Here is a 27819-nt window from a genome sequence, read left to right as displayed (position 1 = left end):
GCCTCCCTCCATAGTACTCTGTGGGCTCTAACCCCCACAAATCCTGGTGGATAAGGGGAAGCCCCTCCCATCCCACAAGTCCCTGGGCCTGACCCAGAGTCAGATCATGTACTGCAGCCACTTGAATTGCCAGATCACTTGCGCCTGCCAAAGATGGACTTCTTGCCAGGGTTCTTGTCACCCACACTTAAACCGATGAGGAGCCGAGCTTTCTCCTCCTCTTCCTGCTGTTTCATATTCAGGTCTGATTTAGTTTCTAGCTTCCCTCGGACCTCAGACCCTGTTGCAGGCTTCAGCCTTAATTTTTCTTTGATTACCTGGCAGGTTGGAGAGGAGTAAAAGGAAAGGTAAATATTAGTGGGGCAAGCAGAATAAATCAAAGTGAACCAAGTCAACCAAGATTTATTAAACATATATACAGATCACAAGAGAGCAGCTCAAATTATAAAATGGTCTCTGCTTTCAAGAAGCTCACAGTCTAATTAAAACCCATTCTAAACTTAAGGTTGTAGCAGTCCTTAGTTCCCTAAAATTAATAGTTGTCAACATTACACAAGGCAGTTATAAACATTTAATTTAATCATTTGGGCAAAGTTGTGGCGAGGACAAAAGAGAAGAAGGCTCTCACTTCAGTCACCTGCCCATTTTCAAAACTACTATTAAATATATCCTAAAACAAAGGTTCCTGAGCAGGGGATCTACTTGCCAGCCCCTGTTAACCAAACAGCCATGAGCCCTGGCGGGATACCTGGGCAACCAGGGCTTTGCGGCTATCCCTTTTGACTGCCATGGCAAAGTCTAGCCATGTCCATGTGTTGTTGTGGTACTCCAGACAAGGCAGCACCAGATTAAGGTCACCCCAGTCCACACTGTTCTTTTCACCCTGCAAGAGAAGGGGGAGAGAAGAGAAGGGGGAAAAAAGTACATAAGCACTACTCTGAATCTATGCCAGTACTTGAGTGTAAATCAGTCCTGCAACATCAACCTACAGATACTGATTTCTCCTTACCTCAGTCTAGTAAGATGCTAACCCCTGCAGGGAGCAGAAGGAACAGCAGATTTACCACCCAGTTTGTCTATAATCTCTGATTATAATCCCTGATGATCTTTACTGGTACCCTTTCCATTCTGTTCTAAATTTCCATTCTGTTCCTAAAAAGTGCTGGGGAGGTACAGACCTTATAGCTGACACACAGTGGAACCTGTGGAATCTTTATGTAGATGAAGGAGTTGTTCATGGCAGCTCGCTCTTTCATCTTGTCAATGTCATCCACAGGATGCTGGGAAAAGCACAAGAATATCATGAGCCTCTGGAACTATCAGAAGAAATGCAGGACCCTAAATATCACCCCTTCCTTTCAATCCTGGAGTAGACTCAAAGAAAACAAGAGAAATCCCCAGCCAGGCCCAATAGATTCTCCCACTTTTCTATTATCAGGGGTGTATGTAGTACCTCAGGTGATTTGCGAAATGACCTTCTGACCCCAGAACTTCGAGTCAAGCCCTGTGCCACACCCTTCCCAGGGCCTAGAGGTACGGCATCATCTGTTGCAATTAGCTGCCGAGGCTTTACCACTGGTATTCCTATGAAAAAGCAAGCATAGCAACTACCATCCCAACTTCTGAAGCATCTGCTATCTCTGTGGCTGCCACCCCATTCTTCTGGTCCTCCACCATAAAAGTTCTTACCAGTAGTCACCAGTTTGGACTTATCCTCTTCATCACCAACTTCATCATCTTCCACAGTTCGTCCAGGAAAAAAAAAGCCCATCATTCTATGAAAGAACTGGTGTGTCAGCTGGATGGTTAGAGGCACCACATTTACCTAAAGGGAAAAATAGTTGAAGAAATTAAGCTCAGACACTATCCCTCAGTCTCCTACCCCTAATTAGCATAGTATAACACACAGATATCTTTGGATTGCTCTTTGTTTCTGGGCTCCCAAGGGACTGTACACTAACCTCAAAGTGTTCTTTAACAGAGATACCCCCCACAGGAGGCCGGACTTTGCTGAAGAGGCGGAGGGCTAACTGTCGCCCAGACTGGCAGGAACTCTGGGGCCGTAGGACTACCTGTAGGGCAGAGTAAACAACAGCCCAATCAAATGTCCTCACTGCCACAAATCAACCCACAAATGCTCCATACAGAGAAGCAAGATTCTAAACTGAGCAAGATTTTACCATCTCAGATCCACATTGTTTCTTTTAATGGGTTTACACAGAAGAGCCATTATAAATGCCCTATGCTTTTAAAAAAGCATATAAACCAGTGAGGAGGAAATAAGACTTGCTATACAGGTTTGAAGGTGTAGCTCAGTGGTAGAGTATTTGTATTGCATATGTAAGGCCCTGGGTTTAATCCCCAGTATCACAATAAAAGAGAAAGGAAAAAAAAAAAAAAAAAAACTTGCCTTATAGACAGCATTGGGGAGAAGGTTGTTCATAGTGAACCAGCCCAGCTCCAAAAGATGTTCTGCTGTGTCATCAGACTTATTCACCTATAAAGACAGATTTTTGCCCCAGTCCACTATAATTAACCTTAGGAGCTTGCTAGAGAACTGCTAAATACCCTGTTTGTTTTCAGATCCTCCTTGTGCCTAGTCCCAATCTTTGATCTCTCTTTAAATGTCACAGAATCAACACACCCTCTAAACCAGTGTTTCTCACTGGTACTCCTGGCTAAGGATACCAGTACTTCCTAGTCACTATGACATTTAAAAATTTTCTCATTCATTTCCAAACATCCTCTGTGAGAGAAAGTAGTGAATATGTCCTCTTCCCCATCCAAATGAGCACCTCATTTGGATGTGTCTAGAGTCTTAGAAGCTTGACTAACCTATGTTCTCCTACAAATGGACCTTGAGAGCTTATTTGGAGGGTTCTAGCAGGGAAGTGCAGCTACCAAAGAAGTCCTCCTCTATCGGGGAAGGTTGTCCTCTTCAACTGAGCGTGCAGCTTCGGGAAGGATGCACATGGAGCAGTGAGGGAGGAAGGGGACACCCAACTACCCAGCCAGATCAGCTGAATCAACCCTGGCGATCAATGGGGTGACAGATGTCGCAGCCAGATCACCCTCACATCCTAGAATGTTTCTATTCTAAGCTAGACTTGGAAGATTACTTCCCTCTGAGCCACATTTGCAGGGATAGATAATCTTAATGAAAGAAGCATTTGATCAAACATATCTATGTTTGTGGCATTTAGTATCTAAGGAAGCTCTGCTCAAGTTTCTAATCATGGCCATCATTACTAATCATATATTAATTAGCCCCCCTTTTTAATCTCTTTATATGAACTGAGGACTTGAGGAAGGTCAATGCTTTAAAGAGTTGCCTTTGTGTGACTGTATCTCAGATACCTTGCTATAGAGGAACCTCTGTAGCTCCAGTTCAGCAATTCCTAACTGTCCATCTTCCTCTGTCAGGCGCCACCGTGCCTGAGCGAAGTAAAACTCGGTGCGGCGGACCACACTCACATCTTCTTGCTGCTTTCGCAGCTCCATCTTGTTGGCCCTCTGAAGCTGGAAATCCTTAAAACACCTATAAATGAACAGGACAGCCAAAGCCAATAAGGGAAACATTAAATAGGTTGGGGGTAGGATAGAATGCTCTGGAATGATGCAGATGAACCTACTGTGGGTGAGTAGTCTCTTTAAGTCACCCCACCCCACTGGATTTATTGTTTGTCACCTGGGCTATAGAAACACGTACAAAAGGGCTGGGGATGTGGCTCAAGCGGTAGCGTGCTCACCTGGCATGCGTGGGGTGCTGGGTTTGATCCTCAGCACCACATAAAAATAAAGATGTTGTGTCCACCGAAAACTAACAAATAAATATCAAAAAAAACTTTTTTCTCTCAAAAAAAAAAAAAAAAAAAAAAACCACATACAACATTTTTCACCTCTATAGCTTCCTGATAAAAGTGTCTCTCCCCACTAAAAACCTTTATGATTATTATCTGCAATTGTGTTCCTTACTAATCGACTTCAAGGTATTTTCAATACAGATACACAGTGTCAAGGCCACTTTCTCAATTACCCATTTTCTTGCAGCAGAGACTTTCCCAATAAGTATGTTACTAAGGACCCAGAGGAAGGGTTCTCCTGTTCTTGACCTCTTTGGACAAGTCCAGCAATACTTGTGTCTGAATTTACTTCTATGTCAGCCTTTGATAATGCAATTAGGTATTAAGACTGTCAGAACATGGGCAAGGAACCAAGCACAATGGCATATGACTATAATTCCAGCTATTTGGGAGGCTGAGATAGGAGCATCAGAAATTTGAAGCCAGCCTGGGCAACTTAGGGAGACCCAGTCTCAAAAAATGCTGAGGATATGGCTCAGTGGTAAAGCACCCCTGGGTTCAAACCCCGAATACATAAAAAACAAACAACCACCCCCCCCACAGCAACAACAACAATAAAAACATGGGCAAGGAAGTGGAAAAGGGCAGGAAAAGACTACTGAGATGGGTACCTGATAAGAATATTGAGCTCTTCACTTTCCAGCTGTAGATTAGCCTTCTCCTGGTTTAGCTGCAACTGAAACTTTTGATTCAAGTCAAGCAAGTTCTCATTCTTGCTATCATCCTGCAAAGACTAGGGGACCAGGATAGGAGAAATTAAGAGATCTCCCCTAACCTAGAAGACTTCCCTCTTCCCTGTCCTCACACTATCTGGGGTGACTACCTTCATAATAGAATACATCTGCTTCTCCAGGTGCCGTATCTGGGCCACATGCTGCCGCACAGCCTCCTGCAGATGCAATATGCTGCTGCGTTGCTCCTCAGGATTGCTAGAGATCTCAAGCTGGAACCTGACACGCTGCTTCTTCTCACTATGCTCCTAAAGAAATGGAAAGGGAGGGGCTGGGGTTGTGGCTCAGAGGAAGAGTGCTCACCTACCATGAGTGAGGCACTGAGTTCAGCACCATATAAAAAGAAAATAAAGATATTGTGTCCACTTATAACTAAAAAATAAATATAAAAAAATGGAAAGGGAAATAATATTTTATTTTTGTTTTGTTTTGTGTGGTGCTGGGGATAAAAAACAGAGCCTTGCACACGCTAAGCACATGGTTTACCATTGGGCTACATCCCAGTACCAGGAATATTTGTTGTTCCGTAAGATTTTTTTAATAGACAAGTCATATAGATATCTGTCACCATTAGCAGTAACAATGAGGGGTAGGTGGGTTTCATACACCAGGCCCATAGGGTCGGGATGGCAAAAATGATATAGTTTAAGATATTTAGAGTTGTTTAGGTGGAGAGTGGAAAATTGGCCGGGAAAAATAGTCAAGGGAAACAAAAGCTCTATAGTCATAAGGACATTCAAATGTTTCCTAGATTAGTGGAATTTCAACTGCTGCTGCTGCCTAGTAGAGGATGTACCAGTCAAAAGGTCCTTTTTCAGTGTGAAACATGGCTTTTATTACTAGAGTACAAATAAAGCACAAAGTCTATGGATTCCTCTGAGGCTAACCAGCATTCTATAGGGGCCCATACTCACCTTCCGCTTGGGTTCTACATGGAGCAGCAAGTTGTTGACGATGTCCAGGATCATGGCATACTGAGCTGGGTTGGTGGAAATTTCCAACTCATGATGGATAAGTGTGAAGGTGTCCACAGCCCCTAAGTAATTGTTAGCAATTGAATAAGAAGCTCAAGTTTCTCTCTAAATGTTTACTCCACCTTTTAACCCACATTTGGAGCCACTCCTATTCCCCAAAGAAAGAATAAAAGATGCTTACAGGTAGAAATATACTCGCTTATTTTAGAATCAGAACAATACCCATTCATCCCAGTTTCTTCCAATAGTATAGGTTATTCTCTCAGAACTTACAAAATACAGAGCAAAGTAAAATATTAATGCCAGTGCACAACAGGACTTTTAATAATTATTATCTCAAAAACCACTAAGAAAATAACTACTTTCACAGGTTCCTACTTCTCTCCCTAAAGCTTTTGGAACCCTGAATACCTTCCTGTTTCTTTAGGAGATCTTCCTTTTCCTGGTTCTCATGAACCTCAGGTGGCTTAATCTGAGTTGCTAGTTCAGGATCAATGTCATGACTGTAACTAATATAGTACATTCGGCAATTACAACGTGAAATGATTCGCTGGACTTGTTGAGTTTGCTGGGCCTCAGCTGGCTGGTTCCAATCTGAAAATATGGGAAAAAGACAAACAGAAAGACATTTCAATAAAGGCATGGTCAGAGTGTCCCAGCTATATCTGCTTTTAACATAATACAAAATGGTCTTACTCCAGCATACACTGATGTTAGGATTAGATAAGTAGGGCTTGGGATGTAGTTCAATGGCAGAGCACTTGCCTAACATGCTGAAGGCCCCCAGCACCACCAAAAAAAAAAAAAAAAAAAACATGGAGAGTAGAGAAATAACAAGGCCCATTTGGGACACACATCTGCTCCTAATCATATCATGAGAAGACAGGGGAGAGCTGACCTGTGGTTGTGGTAACCATGCCTCCCACTGCTTGTCCGCTTTCCATCAACTCCTGCACAGAGTCCAGACTACGCTGTCGGTGCTCCTCAATATTCTTCACCTGAAGACAGAAATGCAGCATCTTTAGCTTCTGGGGAAACAGTGGCTTCTCCTAACCTATTGAGTAATAGATCCTATGTTTCAGGCACAATCATGTACATAATAAAGTTTTAGTTAATAAAAGACTATATATGATGATGGTTCCATAAGATTATATTACCTAGTGATGTCACAGCCATCTTAGTTTTTATAAATACAGTTTATGATGTTTACACAATGATGAAAATACCTAATGACACAGTTCACAGAATGGACCCCACTGTTAAATGACACATGACTTACTCCACTGACTTGAGTAGTTTAAAGGATCTACCAGGGTAGAGGAAATATATGGTTCTCTCTTATCCCAAACCACTCAAATTCTCCAACCTAATTGGGTGCATACTTTACCAGGCCACAGGTGTGAAAAACAATAAGCTAGGTTAAAATCAAATCATGTGGGGCTGGGGATGTGGCTCAAGCGGTAGCACGCTTGCCTGGCATGCGTGCGGCCTGGGTTCAATCCTCAGCACCACAGACAGATAAAGATGTTGTGTCTGCTGAAAACTAAAAAAAAAAAAAAAAAAAAAAAAAAAAATCAAATCATGTGGGGCTGGGATTGTGGCTCAATGGTAAAGTGCTTGCCTAGAATACACATTGAGGCACTGGGTTTGATTTTCAACACGACATATAAATAAATAATTTCATCAATAACCAATAAAAATATTTTTAAAAAATCAAATCATATGGGAAGCAAAAAAAAAAAAAGAGTATTACACCCATTTTGGTATCAATTGTTTTGTGTGTATATTCTTACTGTTTTCTGTCTTCAGATAGAAAGTTTAACTACTCTGAAACTATTGCTTTTGGTGGAAGGAGACTTTTTTTTAAATTCTCTCTGCTAATCTGAAGTCAGCAGAATGAGTGATATATGAAGAACATAGAAGAGCAAGGCTAAAGGACGGCAGATCTGACAAGTCAAAAAATAAGTCACATGGGAAAGTCAAAATTCATAGTTTCTCCCACCCACACTAAGGATGTCCCTCTAATGCTATTAATATAATCTGAAAATTTGAGTTTAGCTGTAAAAGACATCATGCCTAAATGAAGCAGAGACCCAGAAATGCCAGATAGGGATATCCTGATATCCTGATAGTGCATACTGTTCATCTCTACATGGGTAGTCAACATCTTCTATACCTATCTCCTAAGACCACTGATTAAAAAAAAAAAAGATACTGCTTGCCTGAGGTCTCAGCATGACTTCAAATAACAACAACCGTATTTGATTTGACATCTGATCTAAATGTTCACTATCTCTTATGTCATTACACTTGGGGTTGACTGAATTGAGCCTTAATGTACTTGATGTAAGAAGCACTAGCCAAGGAAGAAAGATGAATAAGAGGAATCAGCTTCATTGAGTAGCATAGCAAATAGAGTTACTTTGATCCTCATCAGATGCAGCTAGATACTGTAATTCATTTGAGGGTGTACCATGCCCAGCACAATGTGGGCACTTAACACCTGTTAAATTCCTAATGACAATGCACAATTGGCTAGATATATCTCATAACCATTACACCCTCCAGTAACTCTGATATTATATCCTAGAAATTATATTGTAGATTTACTACCTTGCAATGAGATGACAAGCCCCTTTCCTAGTATCTACCAACTACTCATAAAATTACCATCTAATAAAAATGTTATCTTGGGCTGGGATTGTGGCTCAGTGGTAGAGTGCTTGCAAAAATGTTATCTTGCCATATACTTAGACTTCCTCAGACGTACTGATTTTAAAAATGCTGAGACTACTTTCCATAGGAATAAATATATTTTTCAAAACACTTTATCACTTGATTCTTAACAGTCTTGTAGATAGTGAAGTTATTAATTCCATTAAAAACTTTTACAGCTGGGGTTGTGGCTCAGTGGTAGAGCACTTGCCTTGCCTAGCATATGTGAGGCACTGGGTTCAATTCTCAGTACCGCATAAGTAAATAAAGGTCTACCAACAACTAATTTATTTTTTTTTTTTTTTACAAATAAAGGTGACTGTCCCAAAAGGCTTACAGCTACTGTAATGGCAAAATTTTCATTAGAAGTCATATAACCTAACTCTTAAACAGTCCTTTGTTCAACCTCACTGCCTTGCTGCAACAACCAAATCAAGAAAGGGAGAATACAGTGTTGATCGAAAGTTCTCAGATTACTGCTTGTTTTCTTGACTGCCTGTTGGTTACTGTGACCTTTATTAATAGAGAATAACAACTTTGAAAGTAAGAAAGCTTCAATTCATTTTATTCTAGTGCTAGGAATGAATTTCTCTCAATGAAATAGACCAGGAGATTAAAAAAAAAAAGTACTGTGTGCTCACAGATCAGAGACTGCCCACATTCAAGATATTATAGTTAAGCAACAGGTAATATGAAGAATCTTCTAACTATGCTGACGGAAGGCACAAACTATAAAAATTAGGGATATAACAGGCCTTCCTTATCCTGCTAACTAACCTCTAACCAGAGCTGTCGGCCATCTTGCTCAGTAGGGCTACTTTCAGTAGTAGCAAAGTACTGCATGCCATCCAATAGGCAAGTCCAGGATGTCTTTTGCTTCAATGTGTCACCATACCAGGCCGGATGGTGTTGGCACTGCAACAACTGGGCTTTGGCAGCTGACACTATGACACAGCCTTCTGTCTCTGCTCCACGAAGAACCATCTATGCCGGAGATAGAAGCAAAGTCAAGATACCAAGAGACCCAATGGCTCAGGGGGCTGAGACAGAAGAATCACGAGTTCAAGCCAACCTCAGCAATGGTGAGGTGCTAAGCAACTCAGTGAAACCCTGTCTCTAAATACAAAATAGGGCTGGGGATGTGGCTCAGGGGTTGAGAACCCCAAAGTTCGATCCCTGGTACCAAAAAAAAAGAAAAAAGAAAGACACCAAGGGAAATCAGAAAGCTATTGGGAACACTGTATTAACCACAGCAGCTAGGCCTATATTTGGCTTACTGAGTGAACTTTTCCGCCTTTAAGACGTGGAAATTATTATTCATAACACCTGTAAGAAGGGAAAGCTTTTGGAACTCTATTCACCTATTCTTTTTTAGACATGGGGGGAGGTAAGAATATGATTATGATCTAGCCTAATACTGGGGTGCTCTGGTAAAGAAAAGGTACCTGACAGTTGACCAGCTCAATAAGGCAGTTTCGGTTATATATGTCATCCGTCTGGCAGGCAGCAATGCCACACAATTGGTCACTCATACCTGACTCCTCTTCTGTGAATACTACAAACCTATCTGTCTCTTCAATCAGCTTCTGCAACATGTAAGCACCTAGAAAAGAAATAGGAAGTGAGGAAAGGTCAGTCTCAAAGGGAAAGAGAATACATCCAAGGCTAAATTCCCAATTTATCCCACTAGGTAAAGAACAGGATATATCCTCCCCAACCTAGAACGTCAGTCTAGCCCACTCCACCCCACCCTTCACACCTAAGGGTAAAATAAGGGTTGTCACTTCATTTTCTCCCTCATGTCCATAAAAGTAACAGATTTCCAACAGAAACTAAGAAATGCTAGTAAATGGTAGCATTTTTTTTCCCTTAGACATATCCACCTCTGGTTTACTCCTACTATGTTCCTTTTATTTCTCACTTCCTATTATTTTGCCCTTCTTCCCCATCTCCACACAGTCAAACCATACTAAGCCTTTAAAGTCCAGTTCAAATGCTACTTCCTCAATAAATCCTTCCCTGACTGTATTTCCTCCTTCACTCCAGTCAGGAACAACTCCCAGATTTTCACTTCTCTCTTGTGGCATTTAATACTTTTTATCTTGTCCTTAAATTCACCATATTATTTTCATACTACTTTGTGTTACATACTGTTTGTGACTACTTCTTTCCACTTGAAACCACACTCCTTTGTCATCAGTGTCACTGTGCTCCCCTAGTTTTGCTACTTCCTGTATCTCTAGACTTTATTCCAAGTCTTAAAAAGAAGAATTTCCTGATATCCACCCTTGGCATACTCCCTTCTCTTTCTCTTAATAAGCTTGTCTAATAGTGTTACAGTGAGAACAGTCTCTAGAATTATAGCAGTCTGGCTAGATGTAGTGGCACATTCCTATAATTCAACAATTAGGGAATCTAAGGCAGGAATATCACAAGTTCAGGGCCAGTCTTAGCAACTTAGTGATGACCTAAGCAACTCAGCAAAATCTTATCTCAAAATAAAAACTAAGGGCTGGAGTTGTGGCTCAGAGGTAGAGCACCTGCCTAGCAAGCATGAGGCACTGGGTTTAATCCTCAAAAAATAAAATAAAATAAAATAAAATAAAAACATCTTTTAAAAAACCCCAAAAAACTAAAAACAAAAACAAAAAATAAAAATAAACAAAAAGTAAAAAGGATTAGGGATGTAGCTCAGTAGTAAAGTCTCCCTGGGTTCAATCTTCAGTACCAAAATAAAACAAAAATTAGAGTGTACCTACTACTCTTATGACTGAACTGTGTCCCCTAAACAGGAAACAACTATTATTATCTCCTTGGTGTTAAGTCTTATCTCTATGTTGACATTTCCAAGCTTCTATCTCTAGCCCTAAGCCCCTTTCCATTTACGGCTGTTTGTTGGCCTTATCTAGATGTCCTGCTAGGGATGAAAATTTAGCATGTACAAATCTGAACTCAATAACACCCTACACCTCCTCCTATCTGTTTAGCCTCTGGCTCTCTTATTTCTGATATTTATTAATATCATGCCAATAACCAGACTCAAAACTTTGGTCATTATCTTTTTGTCCCTCTATCTTGCTTGTTTATTTGAAGGTACTAGCATTGAACAGAGGATGCTATACCACAGAGCTATATCCAAAAACACCCACAACTTTATTTTTTTGACACAGGGTCTAAGTTGCCAAGGCTGGCCTTAAACTTGTGCAATCCTCCTGCCTCAGACTCCTAAGTAGCTGGGATGACAAGTGTGTGCCACTATGCTCAAATCTCCCTGCTATAACTCCTCCTTCCAACTAGTGCCCAAATCTATACGCACATTTCTATCCATCTCCTCATCTCTATTCCTACTGCCATTACCTAGTTCCAGCCTTTGCTGCCTCTTGTTGAGACACATAATAGTTTTCTCTTTTGTCTCCCCACCTGGAGTTTCTTCCCCTCTAGTCCTCCTACATGCCTCTGCCAGATTTATCATCTAAAGGTAAAACTCTAGAGATGAACACCCCTATTCAAAAACCTTCAGTAGTTCACAATTCCCTACTGAATAAGGACCAAAAGCTCCTTAGCCCTGTATTAAAGCTCTCTGATGATTTATCTTCATCTTCCCTTTCCAGACTATTTCTCACCTCTTTACACTGTCAACCAGGATAGATGTTAACCACTGAGCCACATCCCAGCCCTTTCTTATATTTTATTTTGAAACAGGGTCTCACTAAGTTGCTTATGCCTCACAAAATTGCTGAGATTACAGGTGTGCACCACTGTGCCCAGCTTGTTCTCTCTCCTTTGAACATGAGCTTTCCTAACTGCACTCCTACTCGGATTATTCCCTCTGTGTTGAATGCCCTTCTTCCCCATCTCCACACAAACCATACTAAGCCTTTATAGTCCAGTTCAAATGCTACTTCCTCAAAAAATCCTTCCCTGTTTTTTCCTCCTTCACTTCAGCCAGGAACAACTCCCAGATTTTCACTTCTCTCTTGTGGCATTTAATACTTTTTGTCTTGTCCTCAAATTCACCATAAATCTGCATTCCTCTGCACTTGTTATTAGCTCTCCCTAAAATTCCCTCTCCTCTTTGCCTGTGAAGTGTAATATTTAAAGATTTATCATCTTCTCTGTGAAGCCTTTAGAGACTTCTCTACACTGATTTAAATATTTTCTTCTGTAGGCTTTTAGTACCTTTGAACATTCTTACAAAGCATTTTCACAATGATATTATAATTTACCTATCTCATTCCCTACTAGTTTCTGAGCTTACTCTCATCTTTGTAGCCCCAAGGTTTATGGTCATGTCTGATATATTATCAGCTCTCAACAAAGTTAAAATGAATCTATGAATCAATAAGTGAGCACATTAACTAATCTAAGCTCATTTAGAGATGATAAACTTGTGGAGTCCCACAGAACATCTTAATTATCAAAACATGAAATAATTATCTAATCCTTTGCTTCTTTTCTTTACTCATCCAGCTTTGGTCCCATCACTCCTGATCAACTTCTCTTGCCACACAATCAGACGCTTTAAGGACCTTCCTTATACTATTGGTTATATAAGACTAATATGGCCTAATATGGGAAAATAACAGTTTGATTTCTACACTTAGACAGAACCAACCAGGATTCAGTTCTTCTTATACCCCGGTCCAAGTCCATATCCAAGTTCTAAATCTAAATCCACTGAGTTTCGTCTGTCTCAGCCTACCTCCTGATGATCCTTTATCAGGCCGTCCACTGAAGCTGGAAGTGTTGACATGAGGTGGGGTTGGGGTACTGGTCAGGAGACCCCGCTTTGGCTTTTTGGTTGACATCTGGGGATCAATCTTTAAACCCTTCAGGGCCTCAGTGGAGAGATTACGTTTGAGTACAGCTGCCTTTTTGTAGCCATCATACAAACCAAAGGCAATGTCTCGATTAGTGGTTGTCCAGGAAATCCTTAAATCCACCAAATACAGCTGGTGTGTATGAAAGGCAGGATCACCATCTCTAGTAGAGGGCTCCTAAGAAACAGGAAAAGAACCTAGGGTAGTATGGGCATTCCCACTATTGCTTCTGAACAACAAATGCAAAAAGAACAAGCTTATTGAATAAGAAACCTGTTTTGGAGGAGAAAGAAAGACCATGAAGAAAGTTTCCACATTACCTCACATTCTAACCAGACCTAGTACATTTTAAATGACAGAATTTCAACTTAAAATCCTTCCCAAACTAGGCAGGGGAAGTCAGCAACAAATGAGATACTAGTTAAAATCTCTTATTTCCTGAATGGCAAAAGACTACCTTTTTTTTTTTTTCAAAGTTTCATTTTGACAATCATCTAAGCTTTGAAGAGTCTACATTTAGAAGTAGAGGGAGAAAAGGAATTTTCAAAAGAAGGATGCTGATACAGCTAAATCAAGTGAATGCATTATAAAGTTAAGATATATATGCTGGGATATATAGTTAGGCATCTTACCAGGAACTTAGCCTAAAATCTACTCCTATGACTGAACTGTGTGCCCCTCAAATTCGTATACTGAAGCCCTAGCCCACAATGTATTTGGATATGGGGGGTAAGAAAGTTCAGATAAAGTCAAGACAGTGGGGCCCTCAACATAGGATTAGTGCTATTAGAAGAGACACCAGAGGGGCTGGGGATGTGGCTCAAGCAGTAGCGCGCTCACCTGGCACGCGTGGGGTGCTGGGTTTGATCCTCAGCACCACATAAAAATAAAATAAAGATGTTGTGTCCACAAAAAACTAAAAAATAAATATTAAAAAATTCTTTCTCTCTTTAAAAAAAAAAAAAGAAGAAAAGACACCAGAGTACTTCGATGCACACACCACACTTGGACTCATGGTCTCACTCTTGCACATGCTCTCTCTCTGCCATCTGAAGACACAGAGAGAAAGCATCCATCTGCAAGCCAGAAAGAGCCCTCAGTAGAACCTAACTATGCCAGCACCCTGATCTTGGACTTCCCATTCCCAGCCTTAAAAACTGTGAGAAATAAATTTGTTACATCAGTCAAAGACTTTTTTTGTTTTGTTTTGTTTTTAGTATAGCTTCAAGCAGACCTACTAATATAACTAAGGTAAAAAAGAAACTGTGTCAGGCAGTACCTCCTCAGCAGTACGATTGCTATGTCGTTGATAGGTGAGGGAAGACAGGCTCAGCAGGTGGGTCTTTGTTACCAAGGGATCAAGGCAGTGATCAGCATTCTCTTCAGTGGGCGAGGCCATCAGGTGAACAGTCATCTGACTTAGGTCACTCACCATCTGGGTCACACTCCATTCAGAGATCAGACGCCGCATCACTGTGCCCGCTGAAAAAGGAGGCACACAAAGTCCATGCAGAATATTATGGAAAGATAGTGTGAGTCATTAAGGGAGGAAAGAAATAGAACTAAGGAAGAGAAAAGGATAAGGAATAGGCTAGAGAAATGAAAGGAGTCTTTGATCTTACCTTGAGGTATAAGACGCTGAGTTCCCCGAGTGAATACATGGCCCTGACTGCACTCAATCTGGATACCCCGTTGCTGGGCAAATGAAGCCCAATAATGCACCTGGCAACAAGAGAGAATGAGACTAAACAAAGGATGGCATGAGAGGGATGCATAAGAGATCCAATATAAGAATACTAGGGAAAAGGAATAGAAGATATCAAAGGTCAGAGCCTGACCTGCAGCTGTGGAAAGAGTGCAGTATAGGAAAGCTGCTTGTAGTGCTGGCCAAGCTTTTTCTTGCTGGGTTTCAGATTATTGAAGAGCTTGCCCCTGCAGATAGGCCTTGTGACACTAGTCCAAGTTGCCCAGAAGTTTTGCATCCAGCGCAGGGTACTACTATATAGTAGAATTCGGGGCTGGGATATTGCTGCAAAGGAAAGGATATTCTAGCTGAGGCTGAAACACAGAGGTGATGTTAAATCCTTTCCTATCTTCAGGTATTAGAGGTTTAAAATCCCAAACAGCATACAGCCTCATATTCAGTTTCCCTAGCACCTTCTTCTTTCAAGGATCTAAGTTCTTAGCTTTTAAATATTGCTATAGTCTGAATATTTGTGTTGCCCCTAAATTCTTATGTTGAAATCCTAAATCCCAATGTGATGGTATAAAGAAGTTGGGGAGTCTTTGAGAAGGATTAGATCACAGAAATGAAACCCCCAGGAATGGTATTAATGAGGCAAAAGGAAGCTCAGTGACTCCTTCCACCATGTGTGAGGACACAAGAAGGTGCCATCTCTGAGGAAGAGGCCCTTACCAAACACTTCAACAACCAGTACCTTGATCTTCAATTTCCCAGTCTTTAAAATGTGAGAAACAAATGTCTATTGTTTACAAGCCACCCAATTTATAGTACTATTATTTAGAGCCCCAAACACCAACCCTCTTCCCAAAAAAGGTCCTAACCCAAATTCTCCACTGTCCTTCTATTCCCTTTCTGCCTTCAAGCTTAAGTTCTCAGTGTCCAAGCCCATCCTCTAAGCCCTTCCTCCCCACTGCCCAGGGCCCAAGCCTCACTCCCGCTGTGCCGAGTCAGATCCATCTTGATGGAGAGATTGAGGTTCTCAGAACGGAAGGCCCGGTAGGAGTCATGGAGCTGGCCCAAGGGCACTTCAGGCAGGAACTCTGGGGCCCTCAGAGTGACACTGTGGTGATCATGGGGATTCCCATGGCACAGCCACTGCAGGTCCAATGTCATGCAGAGGTCAGGCAGGTGAAGGAAGCAGCAGTCGTCATACCTGCCTCACAACGGAGCCCCAGCCTTCAGTGACCTATTCACTTGCCTCCCCTTGACTCTTCCCCTCTCCCTCCACCATGAGCCCCCCCCCACTGAGGCCCCGCCCTTCATTCCACTCACTTAGAGGCTGTTCTCACGTTGATATCCAAGTCACCTTTGAAAACAAACTGACCAGGTTTCCAGTGAAAAGAAAGGTGGCTCCATTCCCAGTGCATATTTTCAGTTGTGTTGTATGGATCCTATAACCACCCCCAAGAACTTGGTGAGATATGGGTAAAAGAACCATTCTCATCTCCCAAATTAGTACCTTTCTCTCTTCCCCTATATGCTATTTAGGTCCCAACTAAACCACCTTGGTAGAAAAATGACTCCATGGGATCTCTCACCTCAGTGGCCAGCTGGTGCAGGTTTGCCTGTTCAATGTCCATGTGCCAGTCCCCATGGAACATAAGACGGCTCTTGTCCCACCAGGGCAAGGGGGGGCTGGGGTCAGCTGAGGGCTTGGTTAAGAGGTCCACACATTGGCCAATCAGTGTCCAGGCTGGATCCCAGCATGGGCCCCATACGACTGTATACTGGAAGATTTCCGCTGAGGTAGAAAAACAAAGGCTGTATCTTGTTACACAACTCCACCTTCTCTTCCTCCTTCACTCCAAAAGGTCCTCAGCTTACTTCCCACCTCAATCGCCACAAGTATCTCTCAAACCAAATGCCCTCTCTACTCACAGTGGAAGTCATGGTAGAACTTGAGTGGGGGCATATTCCTCTCTACTGCCACATTACCCCATGGAAGCCCCAAGTGTAGAATTTGACGTCGACGAGAGCAAGCTTGACCACTTTGCTCAGTGCCCACAAGTCGACCCATGAGCCGCCAGTCCCGGATTTCAAACAGGTACCGTGGATAGTCTCTGATCCGAACTGTTATGATAGAAAAGATAAAAGTAGCTATTCAGGGAGCTGTCTTTGCACTCTCAGGCATTTTTTCCTCCTTGCCACCTCTTTTTACCCACCTACATTTACAAAATTAACTGAGAGCACAAGAGCTGACAGTTAATAAGTAGCAAAACTGAAAAAGTCACAAGAGACCCTGGAGCAGAAGGTAAGGAGACTCCCAATAGCACTGAGATCCAAGAGACACAATAACCTTACAGAAGACAATTCTAGTTGTCCATTTATATCAGCCAAGCAATTTCAGGGTGAAATTCAGGAACAAAAAAAGGGAAAGGGATCCCACTCATCCCACTCCACCCATCCAATAACAAGTCACATTTCCTAATATAACCTAATATTACAGCTCCACTGTAATCACTCAGAAAGCTCCCAGGAACTCAAAGGGCAAACACCAGGCTCCACAAATAAGGGAAATATGACTTACCCAGAAAGGTCTTGACATTGCACTTGAGCATGCGACACCACTGAATGACAAGATCTATTCCTTCAGCAGGAAACGGGCTGCCTGGATCAAGCTCTCGAACCTGTTCTACTACACGCTCAGGACCATGAAAGGAGGCATCTGCAAGAGCCACCAGTTCTAGCCCTGCCAGACTCCAAGTGAGCAGTGCCCGGCGCATGGGTGTGTTGCCATAGAGACGACGAGAGCGCTGGATGTAGATTTCAATATTCTTGCGTTCCAAAGAGGCATAGAGCTCCTCAATTTTTCGGGCTGGCAATAACTCCCCATGCTGCTTCCGAAGGGCAGCCACCTTGGCATCGAGAAGCTGCAATCTTTTGGCACTCTCTTTACTTTCATCTTTCATCAGTTCATAGTTATCATGAAGTTTCACCTCAAAAATGTCATCCAGGAAAACCCATGAGAAGTGCTGAACCTTCAGGAGTAGATCAGGTGGCAGTGGGGCTGGACTTGGAGAGGACCAAGCACGAGACCCTCGGTGCAGGCCCTTTAGCCATTTCTGAACTCCCACTGCCTCATCCAAAGTTCCAGAGAAGTCATATTGATAAGGGAACTCCACCGAGACTGAACCAAAGGAGAGGAGCCAAACACGGTTTCGGAGGGTTTGCAGTGCAGGAAAGGGGTTCCGGTGGAGGATCATCTCCTCCAGCTCAGGCAGCAACTGAACCTCTACCTCCTTGAAGTTGAAAATACTATTGCCGTCAAAGCCAGCAGCCAGCTCTGGGCAGTAAGCTTGCAGTGAACCTCCATGCCGGTTCAGTGACACACTCTCTGCAGCCAGCGTAATGAATTTGTCTTCAGCCACGAAAGCAGTCAGTTTGGCTGCACTCACCTCCAGTGTCAGGTTTAACAGCCGTCTTGGTGGAAGTGGCTCAGGGAGATGGTCTTCTGGCTCAGAAGTAGCTTCTGGAGTCTCTTGTGCAAGGGATGGAATAGTCTCAGAACACGTAGTGGCTCTTAGTAGGTCTCGGCATTGAAGGGTGGCCAGGACATGCTGATATAAATACATGTGATCTGGAGGGCTCCACAGTAAGGTTAGTCCTGCACCACACTGAACCTTTAAGAAATAAAAAGGATGTCAATCATCAAGTCCCAGAACAGTAGAGATAACAGGGACTATTTTACATGGGTACCTGGCTCAAGAATTATCTCCACCCAGATGTCTTTCCTGAGTAACCACATTAATTACTGCCTTATTTTGTTCCCCTCACACTAACATGCTGAGCTAAGAGTTGTCAGTTATCTTATACTTGAGTACTTATGCTTTAAGTTCTTCTCAGATTCTAGATGTCAGAGAAAAGGGGCTGTGTGTTATAATTCTCTGTTATCTACCACAATATATCCAGCATAAACATGTACTCAAGAAATTATTTGGCTTTGTTTCCATTCAGGAGTCACATAACTACTGCAATTTGAAATGTTTATGCATTTATAAACACAACTTAATTTGTAAAAAGTAGTATAAAATGTCTAACTATTACACACTAATGAAAACATTTAAAAAAAGGAATTTGAAAAACAAACAAACAAACTGTAATCCAATTGGTACAGGAGACTAAGGCAAGAGATTGTAGTTCCAAGTCAACCTCAGCAACTCAGTGAGGCCCTAAGCAACTTAGCAAGACCCTATCTCTAAATGAAATATAAAAAAAGGACTGGGGTTATGACTCAATGGTCACGTGCCCCTGAGTTCAATCCTGGGTACCAAAAGAAGAAAAAAAGGTTGTGTATAAAAAGACAACACAGCAATTGAGTTATGTGAAAGCATGCCTCAGAGAAGGGAGTAGAGCCCTTGTTCACTTGAAAAACAAAGTCAGTTCTGAATGTCTAAGCAGATAGAGAAGATTAAAATTCCAGGACAGAAATTCTCTGAATTTATAGTCTCTGAAAAGGAACCTCTTCAGTTTCTGAAGGAAAATAAAGTCTGACGAACAGGAAAATACTCCACTCTCTCTTAATGGGGTCCTAGGTCCTTCTGATACCCTAAGGATAAAGAACAACTTTTTTTTTTTTTTTTTTTTTTTTGGTACCAGGGGTTTAACCCAGGGGCACTTAACCACTGAGGCACATCCCAAGCCCTTTTTATTTTGACACAGGGTCTCCCTAAGTCGCTTAGGGCCTCCCTGAGTTGCTAAAGCTGGCTTTAAACTTGTAATCCTCCTGCCTCAGCCTCCTGAGTTGTTGGGATTGAGGCATGCACCTGCACCACTCACCCAGCTAAAGAACACCTTTTGAGAAGTTTTTGGAAAGCCTCTCAGAACTTGCCAGTACTTCTATCTTCAAATCCCTTCTAGCCTTCTAAGGAGCTGAGTCACAAAATGACACCAGATCATTATTTTTTAAAAGCCCCTTACTTTTCAAAAGACACACACTAAAATATTTATAATTGAAATGATAATATGTCTGGTAACTCTTTTAAAATAATCCCAAAGCCCAGGGAAAGGGAGATTAGCAGGAATTCAGCTGAAACAAGTTGGTCATGAATTGGTTATTTAATAAAGCCAGGTACACAAAGGCTTAAATATTCTCTCTAGTTTTTACATTTTTTTTTTTTAAAGAGAGAGTGAGAGAGGAGAGAGAGTGAGAGAGGAGAGAGAGAGAATTTCCAACATTTATTTTTTTTTAGTTCTCGGCGGACACAACATCTTTGTTGGTATGTGGTGCTGAGGATCGAACCCGGGTCGCACGCATGCCAGGCGAGCGCGCTACCGCTTGAGCCACATCCCCAGCCCCAGGTCATTACATGTTTTTAATTTCAAAGTAAAAAGGGAAAAATATACAGAATAAGAAAAAAAAAAAAAAAAAAAAAAAAGGAAAAGGAAAAGGAAAATACATAAATAACAGACAGATATCTAACAACATGTTTCCCCTCTGTTTCACAAGAGTCAAAAGGACTGAGAAAGGATTTAAGCAACAGGAAAGCCCAGTCTGGCCCCATCTCTCTGCAGATACATTACCTCCAGAGAGCGGATGCTGCTGTGATAGGTGAGAGAGAGCATGGAGAGGCAGAGCACTGGAGTAGGGATGTCAGGAGCCTTACAACAGGGCTGCATCTTCTCTGTGACCGACTTTACCAATGCAAGCACAAGACCTTGAATCCCCACGGTGGATGTCTCAGCACTGCCCAGGACAGTCAGTGTGTCTAGTCGTATCTCCGAAGCACCTACCATCCAGAAACCACATTACCCTTGGTTTCCAGCTCTCAAATGGCAATTTTGGTTCTCATTTTTCCTTTCTTACTTATTTCCCCTACTCTACTTTTCTTTATTCCACTTGCTTCCCTATACTGAGTCTTTATATTAGGGAAAATTTCCTTTCCCCTCTTTTAACTAAATCTAGCAGAGTCAAAGAAGTTCCCTAATTCCTAAAAATTGCCCAGAGATATATAGCTTGTTCCCTAAAACTTAAAACACACAAGGAAATAAAAAGCTATATGGGTTTTTAATTTTCTTGACTACATCAAGGCTAAGTCTTTTTCTTACATCTTGCTTAATAGTTGCCTTTCATAAGTCATTAAGAAATAGCAAGAAGTAAAACAGTTGTACAAGTCTTTTTGGCAATCTAATTTAGAAAAATTCCAAATAATCGGCTCCATTAAATGAGGAGCATAATCAGCTTAGTTTGCATACTACCCATTTCAGTATAGATCTCCTATCCCACTTACCAACCAGGGCAGAAAGAGTGAACAAGTTCATATCTTCCACCTTCAAGTCCACCTTCCACAGTAATGTCATGGATTCTCCAAATGAAGATTCCCGAGAGAAAGCTGACTTCCCAGATTGTGGACTCATCAAAGATAAGATACGAGACAAACATTGAGCACAAGTGTCTGACGCTTCTACCTGAAGTCCTCGGATAGTACAATCGAGAAAGAGGGTATCTGACTGGGTACTGGACAGGCCCAGAGGTTGGTTATAACTACCCTAAAAAAGAAACAGATGGACCCCATTGAAAGCATGCAGATACAATTTTGTAATGCCCTGACTTATTACCTACCACTAAGAAGATGCTCAGTGAAGGAAGTCTGGATAGGAAGCTATATGGGCCTCTATTCACCAAAGCTTCTACATACCTGCAGTGTGAAGGAGTCCAGGACAAGTGCCTCACCCCAAACATGCATATTGGGTGGGTGTGGTGCCCGCTGAATGTGGGAATCACTACCCACTCGCCAGCAGAGGTGGTCCACAGTTAGGACGCCCCGCTGATGGATGCTTTGTGGCCTGAGGTGCTGGTAATCTGAATAAAGGTGGGAAAGGGGAGTACTATTGAGTCACTGAGGCCATGATTAAACTAGCTCCACTAATGGACAAATTCTTATTCTTTTTCCATCCCAGAGCCTTACCCAGAGAGATGGAATTGAATCCCAAGGCAAAAGGTGGCGTATCCCCAAGCTGAATGGAAATGTTGACATTGGAGATGGAAGTGCTGAAGATGATGGGAGCCAAGATTTGAGGGAAGGTTCTATGTAGGAAAAGACATCATTGTGTGATAAGGAAATACTTGCAGCTTTCTATCATGGAACAGATTCCTGAAACTCTCAAAACCAGGATGAGAACTTATAGTTTTGTTGTGATTCTTAGAATTAGCTACAATTAGAAAGTAAGGGGCTAAATTCATCAGCTAATTGCTGCTCCCAATGATAACCTGCAAGAACCAAAGACATGAGTTTGAACCACATGAAATTGCCATTTTCAAGTTAAAATAGGGTGACAATTAGCATTATCACATGATTCAACCTCATATGACCAAGAAGCATCACTTCCAAACCATTAACCTTAAGTCCTCTAAGGAGCACAACCTAAGTATTACATAAAAACAGAAATGGCTCTGCAGATTTGATACTGGCATCTTATAGCTTAAGGCAGACAAGACACTATAAATCATTAACTTCAATTCAAATATTTATTTTGTTTAAGGCACTATGCTGGGCACTGAGGACACAAAAATTAAGACATCTTCCTATTATCAAGGAGTCCAATCTAACAGGGAAGATAAATAAAATGGTTTTCTTCTGAGGCTACGATTTGGGGAGATCAAACAATCAAATGTGTATTTGACAACAAGATGCCATGTTGAACCAAAAGAGAATCTACCTGCTAAGTTGGTGACTAAAAAAGATTAAACTGACCTTTTTTTCCTTTGTTTAAAAATAGGTAAACTAGTCCCCTGGGTTTCCAGTGCTAACATGTGCAGCCAGTGAGAAAATTCCTGGTGCCGATAGTGAATGATACAAGTGTTCAGAACTAGGGAGGCTGAGAGATCAATGGTGGTCACCTGGAAACATGAAGACCAGAACTGTAGGCTTGGGTTTTACTTTGTTAACTCATAACACAACCATGTTCAGAAACAGCAGAAAAAGGATAGATTCTTATTATCACGGTCATCATACCTGCACACTTGCCTTGAGGGAGTTGAGGCAAACAATGCGCTGGCGACTCTGGGACAGCAACAACCCATCTGAAAATACCATGGAACAGATGAGAGGAAAGCAAAGGGAGGGCAAGAGGTAAAACTAGGTGAGCTGCAGAGGCAGGCAAAGAGATGAATGGAGTGTCACTAAAACTTGTGAGTTGGGGCTATTTTCTCTCATTATATTCCCTCCCCCTACCTCTAGTTACACTGATATTCTCTCAGTACCAGAACCCCCACCCATGAACCTTCTAATAGGAGTTCAGTGTTCATCTGTGCCATATCAGAGTTTACTGTGAAGCTTCGAAGGGGCAGTTGATCCTCATCACGATGGTACAAGAAATGCAGCAGCTTCAGTGTCCAAGTCAGGTGCCTGGCTCAGAAAAGAAAACAGCTCAGAAAGATGTGGAGTGACATTCCCACTTTTTTCCTCACCACAGATAAACTCAGAGCAGCTGCTAGACTGGTTACAGAGATCCTGTATATAGCTCACATTATCATTCTCCATACTATGTCAGAAAAGGTCTCACCTCTTTTGACTATTCATGGACAATACGACACTTGTATTCTCCATCTTCACTTTGACCTGGTCTGGCAACTGCTGGAGGAGGTATAGGCCAGGCAGAGTTGGCTCAGCCAAGTTTTCTGTCACCTCTGAGAACATGAACGAATAACATAACCGTCATCAATCCTTAACACTCAATTACTCCAAGAAGCTCTGCCCTCTTTGGCCAAATCCTTCCACATAAAACAGGGTAAGCAAATGTCCAAATAAAGCCACAGGCAAATACTCCACAGATCCAGGTACCTGGTGTACTTCCTTTTCCAGACTCTACATATATAACCAGATTGTAGGGATGTAGCTCAGTGGTAGAGTGCTTGTCCACCATGTTCAATCCCCAGCACCACAAAAACAAAAAATAAATGGAATGGGGAATAGGCTGGTGAAACAGGAAGAATATGGATTTTAGAGTCGAATAATTTAAACTTCATTTTTATTAGGACTAGCTGTGACCTCAGCCAAGTTACCTAGCTAATCATCCTAGGCTTCAATTTCCTTATTTGTGAACTGCTGACAACTTACGGAAAAAACATATGTAAAACACAATAGTACAGGTCTAATTCATACCACTAAATGTTAGTTCACTAAGCACAAGTAAATGTCCCATTTTCTCTAACTAATCTCAGGGTCAAAGGCTATGAGGAGCTGGGCATGGTGGTACATGCCTGTAGTCTCAGTGGAAGCTGAGACGTTAGGATCACAAGTTTAAGGGCAGCCTCAACAACTTACGAGGCCCTAAGCAACTCAGTAAGACCTTGTCACAAAACAAAAAATAAAAAGGGCTGGGGATGTAGCTCACTGGTAAATTGTTCCTGAGTTCAATCCCCAGCACCAGGAAAAACAAAACAAAACAAAACAAAACCAACAATGGGAAGGAAAAAAAAAAAAAAAAAAAACAACAACAACCCTGGTGACTAATGACTCACGCCTGAATGAGTAGTGAAACCCCTGCTTTTTTCTACTTCCAAAATAACCCTGAGAACAAGACAGCCAAGAAGCCAATGATTGGGGCTTTACCTGAACAGGGAACAGGCTTGGGTACCAGGCTTGAGCCCTGACTCAGCAGTTGACTATGGAAGAGACCTTCATGAAGCTCAGCATGGAGTGTCCACACATCCAGAGTGATAGCCTTCAGATGCCAACTGCTGATGCCCACCTTTACACACAGGTCCAGGGCCAGTGACAGTTCCACTAGGCATGTATCCTCCTGTAGGGAGGATAAGCCTTTAAGGTGTATGTAGGAAGCTTGGGGACTTTTTGGTCAAAATGCATTGATCTTGGATCCTGGGTATTGCCTTAAGGGAACCACATAAAGTCAGAGAATCTAGAATGTAAGCCCTAAGCTCCTTGAAATCTTATATCCAGGAGGAAATGAAGCATACTCACCAGCTGACCACTCTTTAGAACTTTGCTGTTGATTTTAGATAAGCTCACCTCACAGATTAACCTAGGAAAGAAAAAAATTGCAAGCACTTGGCACCTTTCTTCACCACTTACCTCCAATCAAGCTCTGTTGGCTAGAAGAGACAAGGCAAGTGAAACACCTACTCTTAGCCTCTCCTCAAGTTACAGAGAATAAAAACTTAAAACTTTGATAATAAGAAGGCCCTGATATCTACTTTCTCTGAAGCAACACCAGGGCAAGAATGAGACTACTAGATCTCTTCTACTAATTACTTACCTTTTCCCATCACTATCCAAAAGAAATCTGCTTCTACTGATCTGAATGTGCCACAAGGACTCAGAGGTAGCCACCTTGAGAACCATGATGTTTATAGCATCAACATGAATGGAGAATAGCTGGAAAGAATGAGCAAGGATGAACAATAATTAACTTTAAGGTAGCACACTTCATTTCTAGCTGAGAAAAGACTGTCAGATCTTAGCATTATGCCCCAAAATAGCAGAACAATCCACCCACAACTCCAAAGCCCATCATCCCTGAAGTACAGTGAAGAATAGCAGAAGTAGCAGTCTCACTTGGCAGAAGATCTTCAGTAAAGATGGGCTGAAGGACAACTCCTTTTGATCCACCCCAGTGCTCTGGGAGAATGGGGCAGACAGGCCAGATACCTTCTGTAGGTCCGTTCTGATCCGTACTTCTCCAAAGCACAATGCCACATAGTGTCTGCCAAGAGAAACCTCACTGCCACCAGATCCAATCCTCACATAACAGTCTCTTCCCCTCCCAAAAAAACATAGCTCAATTCATAGCAAACAATCTAATATTCTTCAGACTAAAAGGAGACTCCAGAAAAAACCTGCCTCCCTCCTTGAGTTAAGAGATCTCTGTATAGAATCTCATTCTGTAAAATCAACCCCAAAATATTCCCCAGGAGAAATAAGGAGAAGTAAGGACATAGAGTACTCACGGCAGATCATGGCTAAGGAGTTTGCTGGAGATCCACAAGTTATCAATTTCCTAAAACAGTGCAGGAAAAAACTCTGTATACTAATTGCTAGGTAAGCAATGAGCAGCTTGACAAGGCAGAAAAAGGTTTTTGGCTCCTTCAAGGAAGTGCTATGGACTCTCTAACTAAATATGCCCATTCCATTTCCACTGGTTTCTCTGCCAGATATCTTAGTCCTCACAATGACGTTAGTTGCTTAGTATTTCTCTATTACAGATATGTTGTCCTGTTTCTCTCTTAAATTAGAACAGTAAGCTCTTCTAGTTCCTGTTATCTTTCTTCTGTGCTTTATTTCTGCATCCTTCTTATGGGCCCTGGACACTCTGTGCCCTACAAACATCTTTAACCAAACAACTTGCACCAATTCCAGTGTTTCCCAATTAGCTCTAAGATCACCATGGTAAGAGAGGAATGGTGAGGTTAACTAGCAAAGTCCCTCAGAATTTTTTTCCTTTTTTTTTTTTGGTACTGGGATTGAACCCAAGCTCTACCACTGAGCTACATCCCCAGCCCTTTTTATATTTATTTTGAGACACAGCCTCTGCTAAGTTGCAGAGACTGGCCTCCAATTTGTTATCCTCCTGCCTCAGCCTGGCTGGTCCCTGGGATTAAAGTTGTGTGCCACTGGACTTGTCGACCCAGAATTTTGTTTTAAAAGCAAATTAAGGGTTAAGGGACTGGGGTTGTTGCTCAGTGGTAAGGCACTGGGTTCGATCCTTAGCATCACACAAAAATATATGTAAAATGAAGGTATGTGTAAATCTAATATTAGAAAAAAAATTTTTTTAAGTAAATTAAGGATTGAAATTCAACTGCATCACACACGCACCCCTCCTCCCACAGTGAGTTTCCCATAACTCACAACTGTTTGCTGGTGCTGCTGAAACTTAAGACTGACATTCTGGATCCAAAAAAAGCGGAAGGAACCGATCTTTAACTCTGCTTGTAGCTTCCGCTGACACCACCTGGTGGCCAACCGGACCACAAGCCACCTGCAGAAAAATCCGTGTGAGTTCAATAGGGCTCTATCCCAAGTATGGCTACCCGAACCCCTTGTTGCTCTGAGATCTTGCAAAGGATCATGTCCTGAAACTGGATTTTTTCTGGGGCAACTCTCCTGTCTCCCAAATCACCTGTCCGTCACACACAGTCAGCCGCCATAATCAGCACTGTAGGATTCCAGTGACCCCCGCCACCCAGATAAAACCTGATAAACTAAACCTCACCCCCAAGTATGGGGTAAAAAAAAAAAAAAATCCCTCAAGTCTTTAGAAAGCTGAGACAGAAGAGACCCCAACAGCAGTTAAGGTGGAGGCAGCCGTGCTATCACATTCTCCCCAGAGGGTCTGTCTCCGCCCCCACCCTCCAGACAGGTGTCCTGGATAAGTCCGGGGTCACACACGGTCAGTTCAAATGCCGCTCTCCCATGGACTCCCAGTCCTCCTGACCTCGCTCTCCAGAGCGAGGAATCCAGCTGCAGGTGCCCTTCGCGCTGGATGAAGGAGACATTCAGGGCGTGTGGAGCCGGGAGGAGAAACCATCAAGAGAGGCCCCATAAACTCACGCATATTCAATCCCCGGAATCAGCATTCCCTCAGGCTCCACCCGCTCCCTCGGTCTCCTCTGCACGCAGCCCCACCCCGCATCTCTGGCAGCACATTCCCTCCCTTCGCCTTTATCGCGCGCCCCCCTCCTCATAGATATCCTTTCCGCCTCCCGCGCCGGGGCCGCGCGCGTCCCCTCCTCAGGCGCTCCCCCCTCCCCCATCGCTGTGGCTGAAGCCCCTCACCGGCCTAGGAAAAGAGCGCTAAGCGCAACCAGCAGCAAGACCAACAGCGCGGAAAGAAGCAGAGGCATTTAGGTCCGGGTCCGGCCCGGCCTGGCCCCGGCCCCGGCCCCAGCCATGCCGGGCCCCGACGCCTGAACCGCGCAGCGCCGCCGCGGGCCGACCAGCCGCGCGCGCAGGGGCAACGCTGAGCCAGGAAGCGTTGCCCGTGCGCGCGCGCGCCCCGCCCCCCGCAGCCCTC

General features: G+C 42.7%; 1 protein-coding gene across 1 annotated transcript; it reads right to left on the bottom strand.

Annotated features, from left to right (window-relative positions):
• Window positions 1-30: 30 nt before the first annotated feature.
• On the bottom strand, window positions 31-27741 carry Bltp2 (bridge-like lipid transfer protein family member 2). Its single transcript, XM_026388852.2, has 39 exons — window positions 27582-27741; window positions 26655-26784; window positions 25754-25803; window positions 25362-25509; window positions 25063-25181; window positions 24768-24828; window positions 24399-24588; window positions 23350-23473; window positions 23068-23192; window positions 22800-22867; window positions 22539-22684; window positions 21753-21871; window positions 21483-21646; window positions 21075-21333; window positions 20368-20573; window positions 17375-18467; window positions 16726-16917; window positions 16386-16588; window positions 16120-16238; window positions 15780-16000; window positions 14942-15132; window positions 14726-14825; window positions 14383-14585; window positions 12986-13280; window positions 9729-9886; window positions 9061-9267; window positions 6467-6566; window positions 5980-6162; window positions 5509-5630; window positions 4687-4842; window positions 4475-4596; window positions 3358-3538; window positions 2411-2497; window positions 1962-2072; window positions 1690-1825; window positions 1454-1584; window positions 1179-1280; window positions 749-883; window positions 31-317 (listed from the first exon to the last, which is right to left on the bottom strand). Exons 1-39 carry the CDS (start codon window positions 27647-27649, stop codon window positions 135-137), a joined length of 6708 nt encoding a protein of 2235 aa, XP_026244637.1. The 5' UTR covers window positions 27650-27741; the 3' UTR covers window positions 31-134.
• Window positions 27742-27819: the final 78 nt, after the last annotated feature.

This window comes from Urocitellus parryii, chromosome 7 (genome assembly GCF_045843805.1).
Source record: "Urocitellus parryii isolate mUroPar1 chromosome 7, mUroPar1.hap1, whole genome shotgun sequence".
In the NCBI taxonomy this organism is placed as follows: Eukaryota; Metazoa; Chordata; class Mammalia; order Rodentia; family Sciuridae; genus Urocitellus; species Urocitellus parryii.
This window is presented reverse-complemented; position numbering and strand designations above follow the sequence as displayed.

Bases quoted from the DNA above. Each gene is read 5' to 3' on its own strand.
- Bltp2 (XM_026388852.2), bottom strand. From the start codon at position 27,649: ATGCCTCTGCTTCTTTCCGCGCTGTTGGTCTTGCTGCTGGTTGCGCTT. The intron at 26,785-27,581 runs GTGAGGGGCTTC...ATTTTTCTGCAG, and splicing joins AGCGCTCTTTTCCTAGGCCG to GTGGCTTGTGGTCCGGTTGG. The intron at 9,887-12,985 runs GTAGGCTGAGAC...TTTCTTTTCTAG, and splicing joins TGATAAAGGATCATCAGGAG to GTGCTTACATGTTGCAGAAG.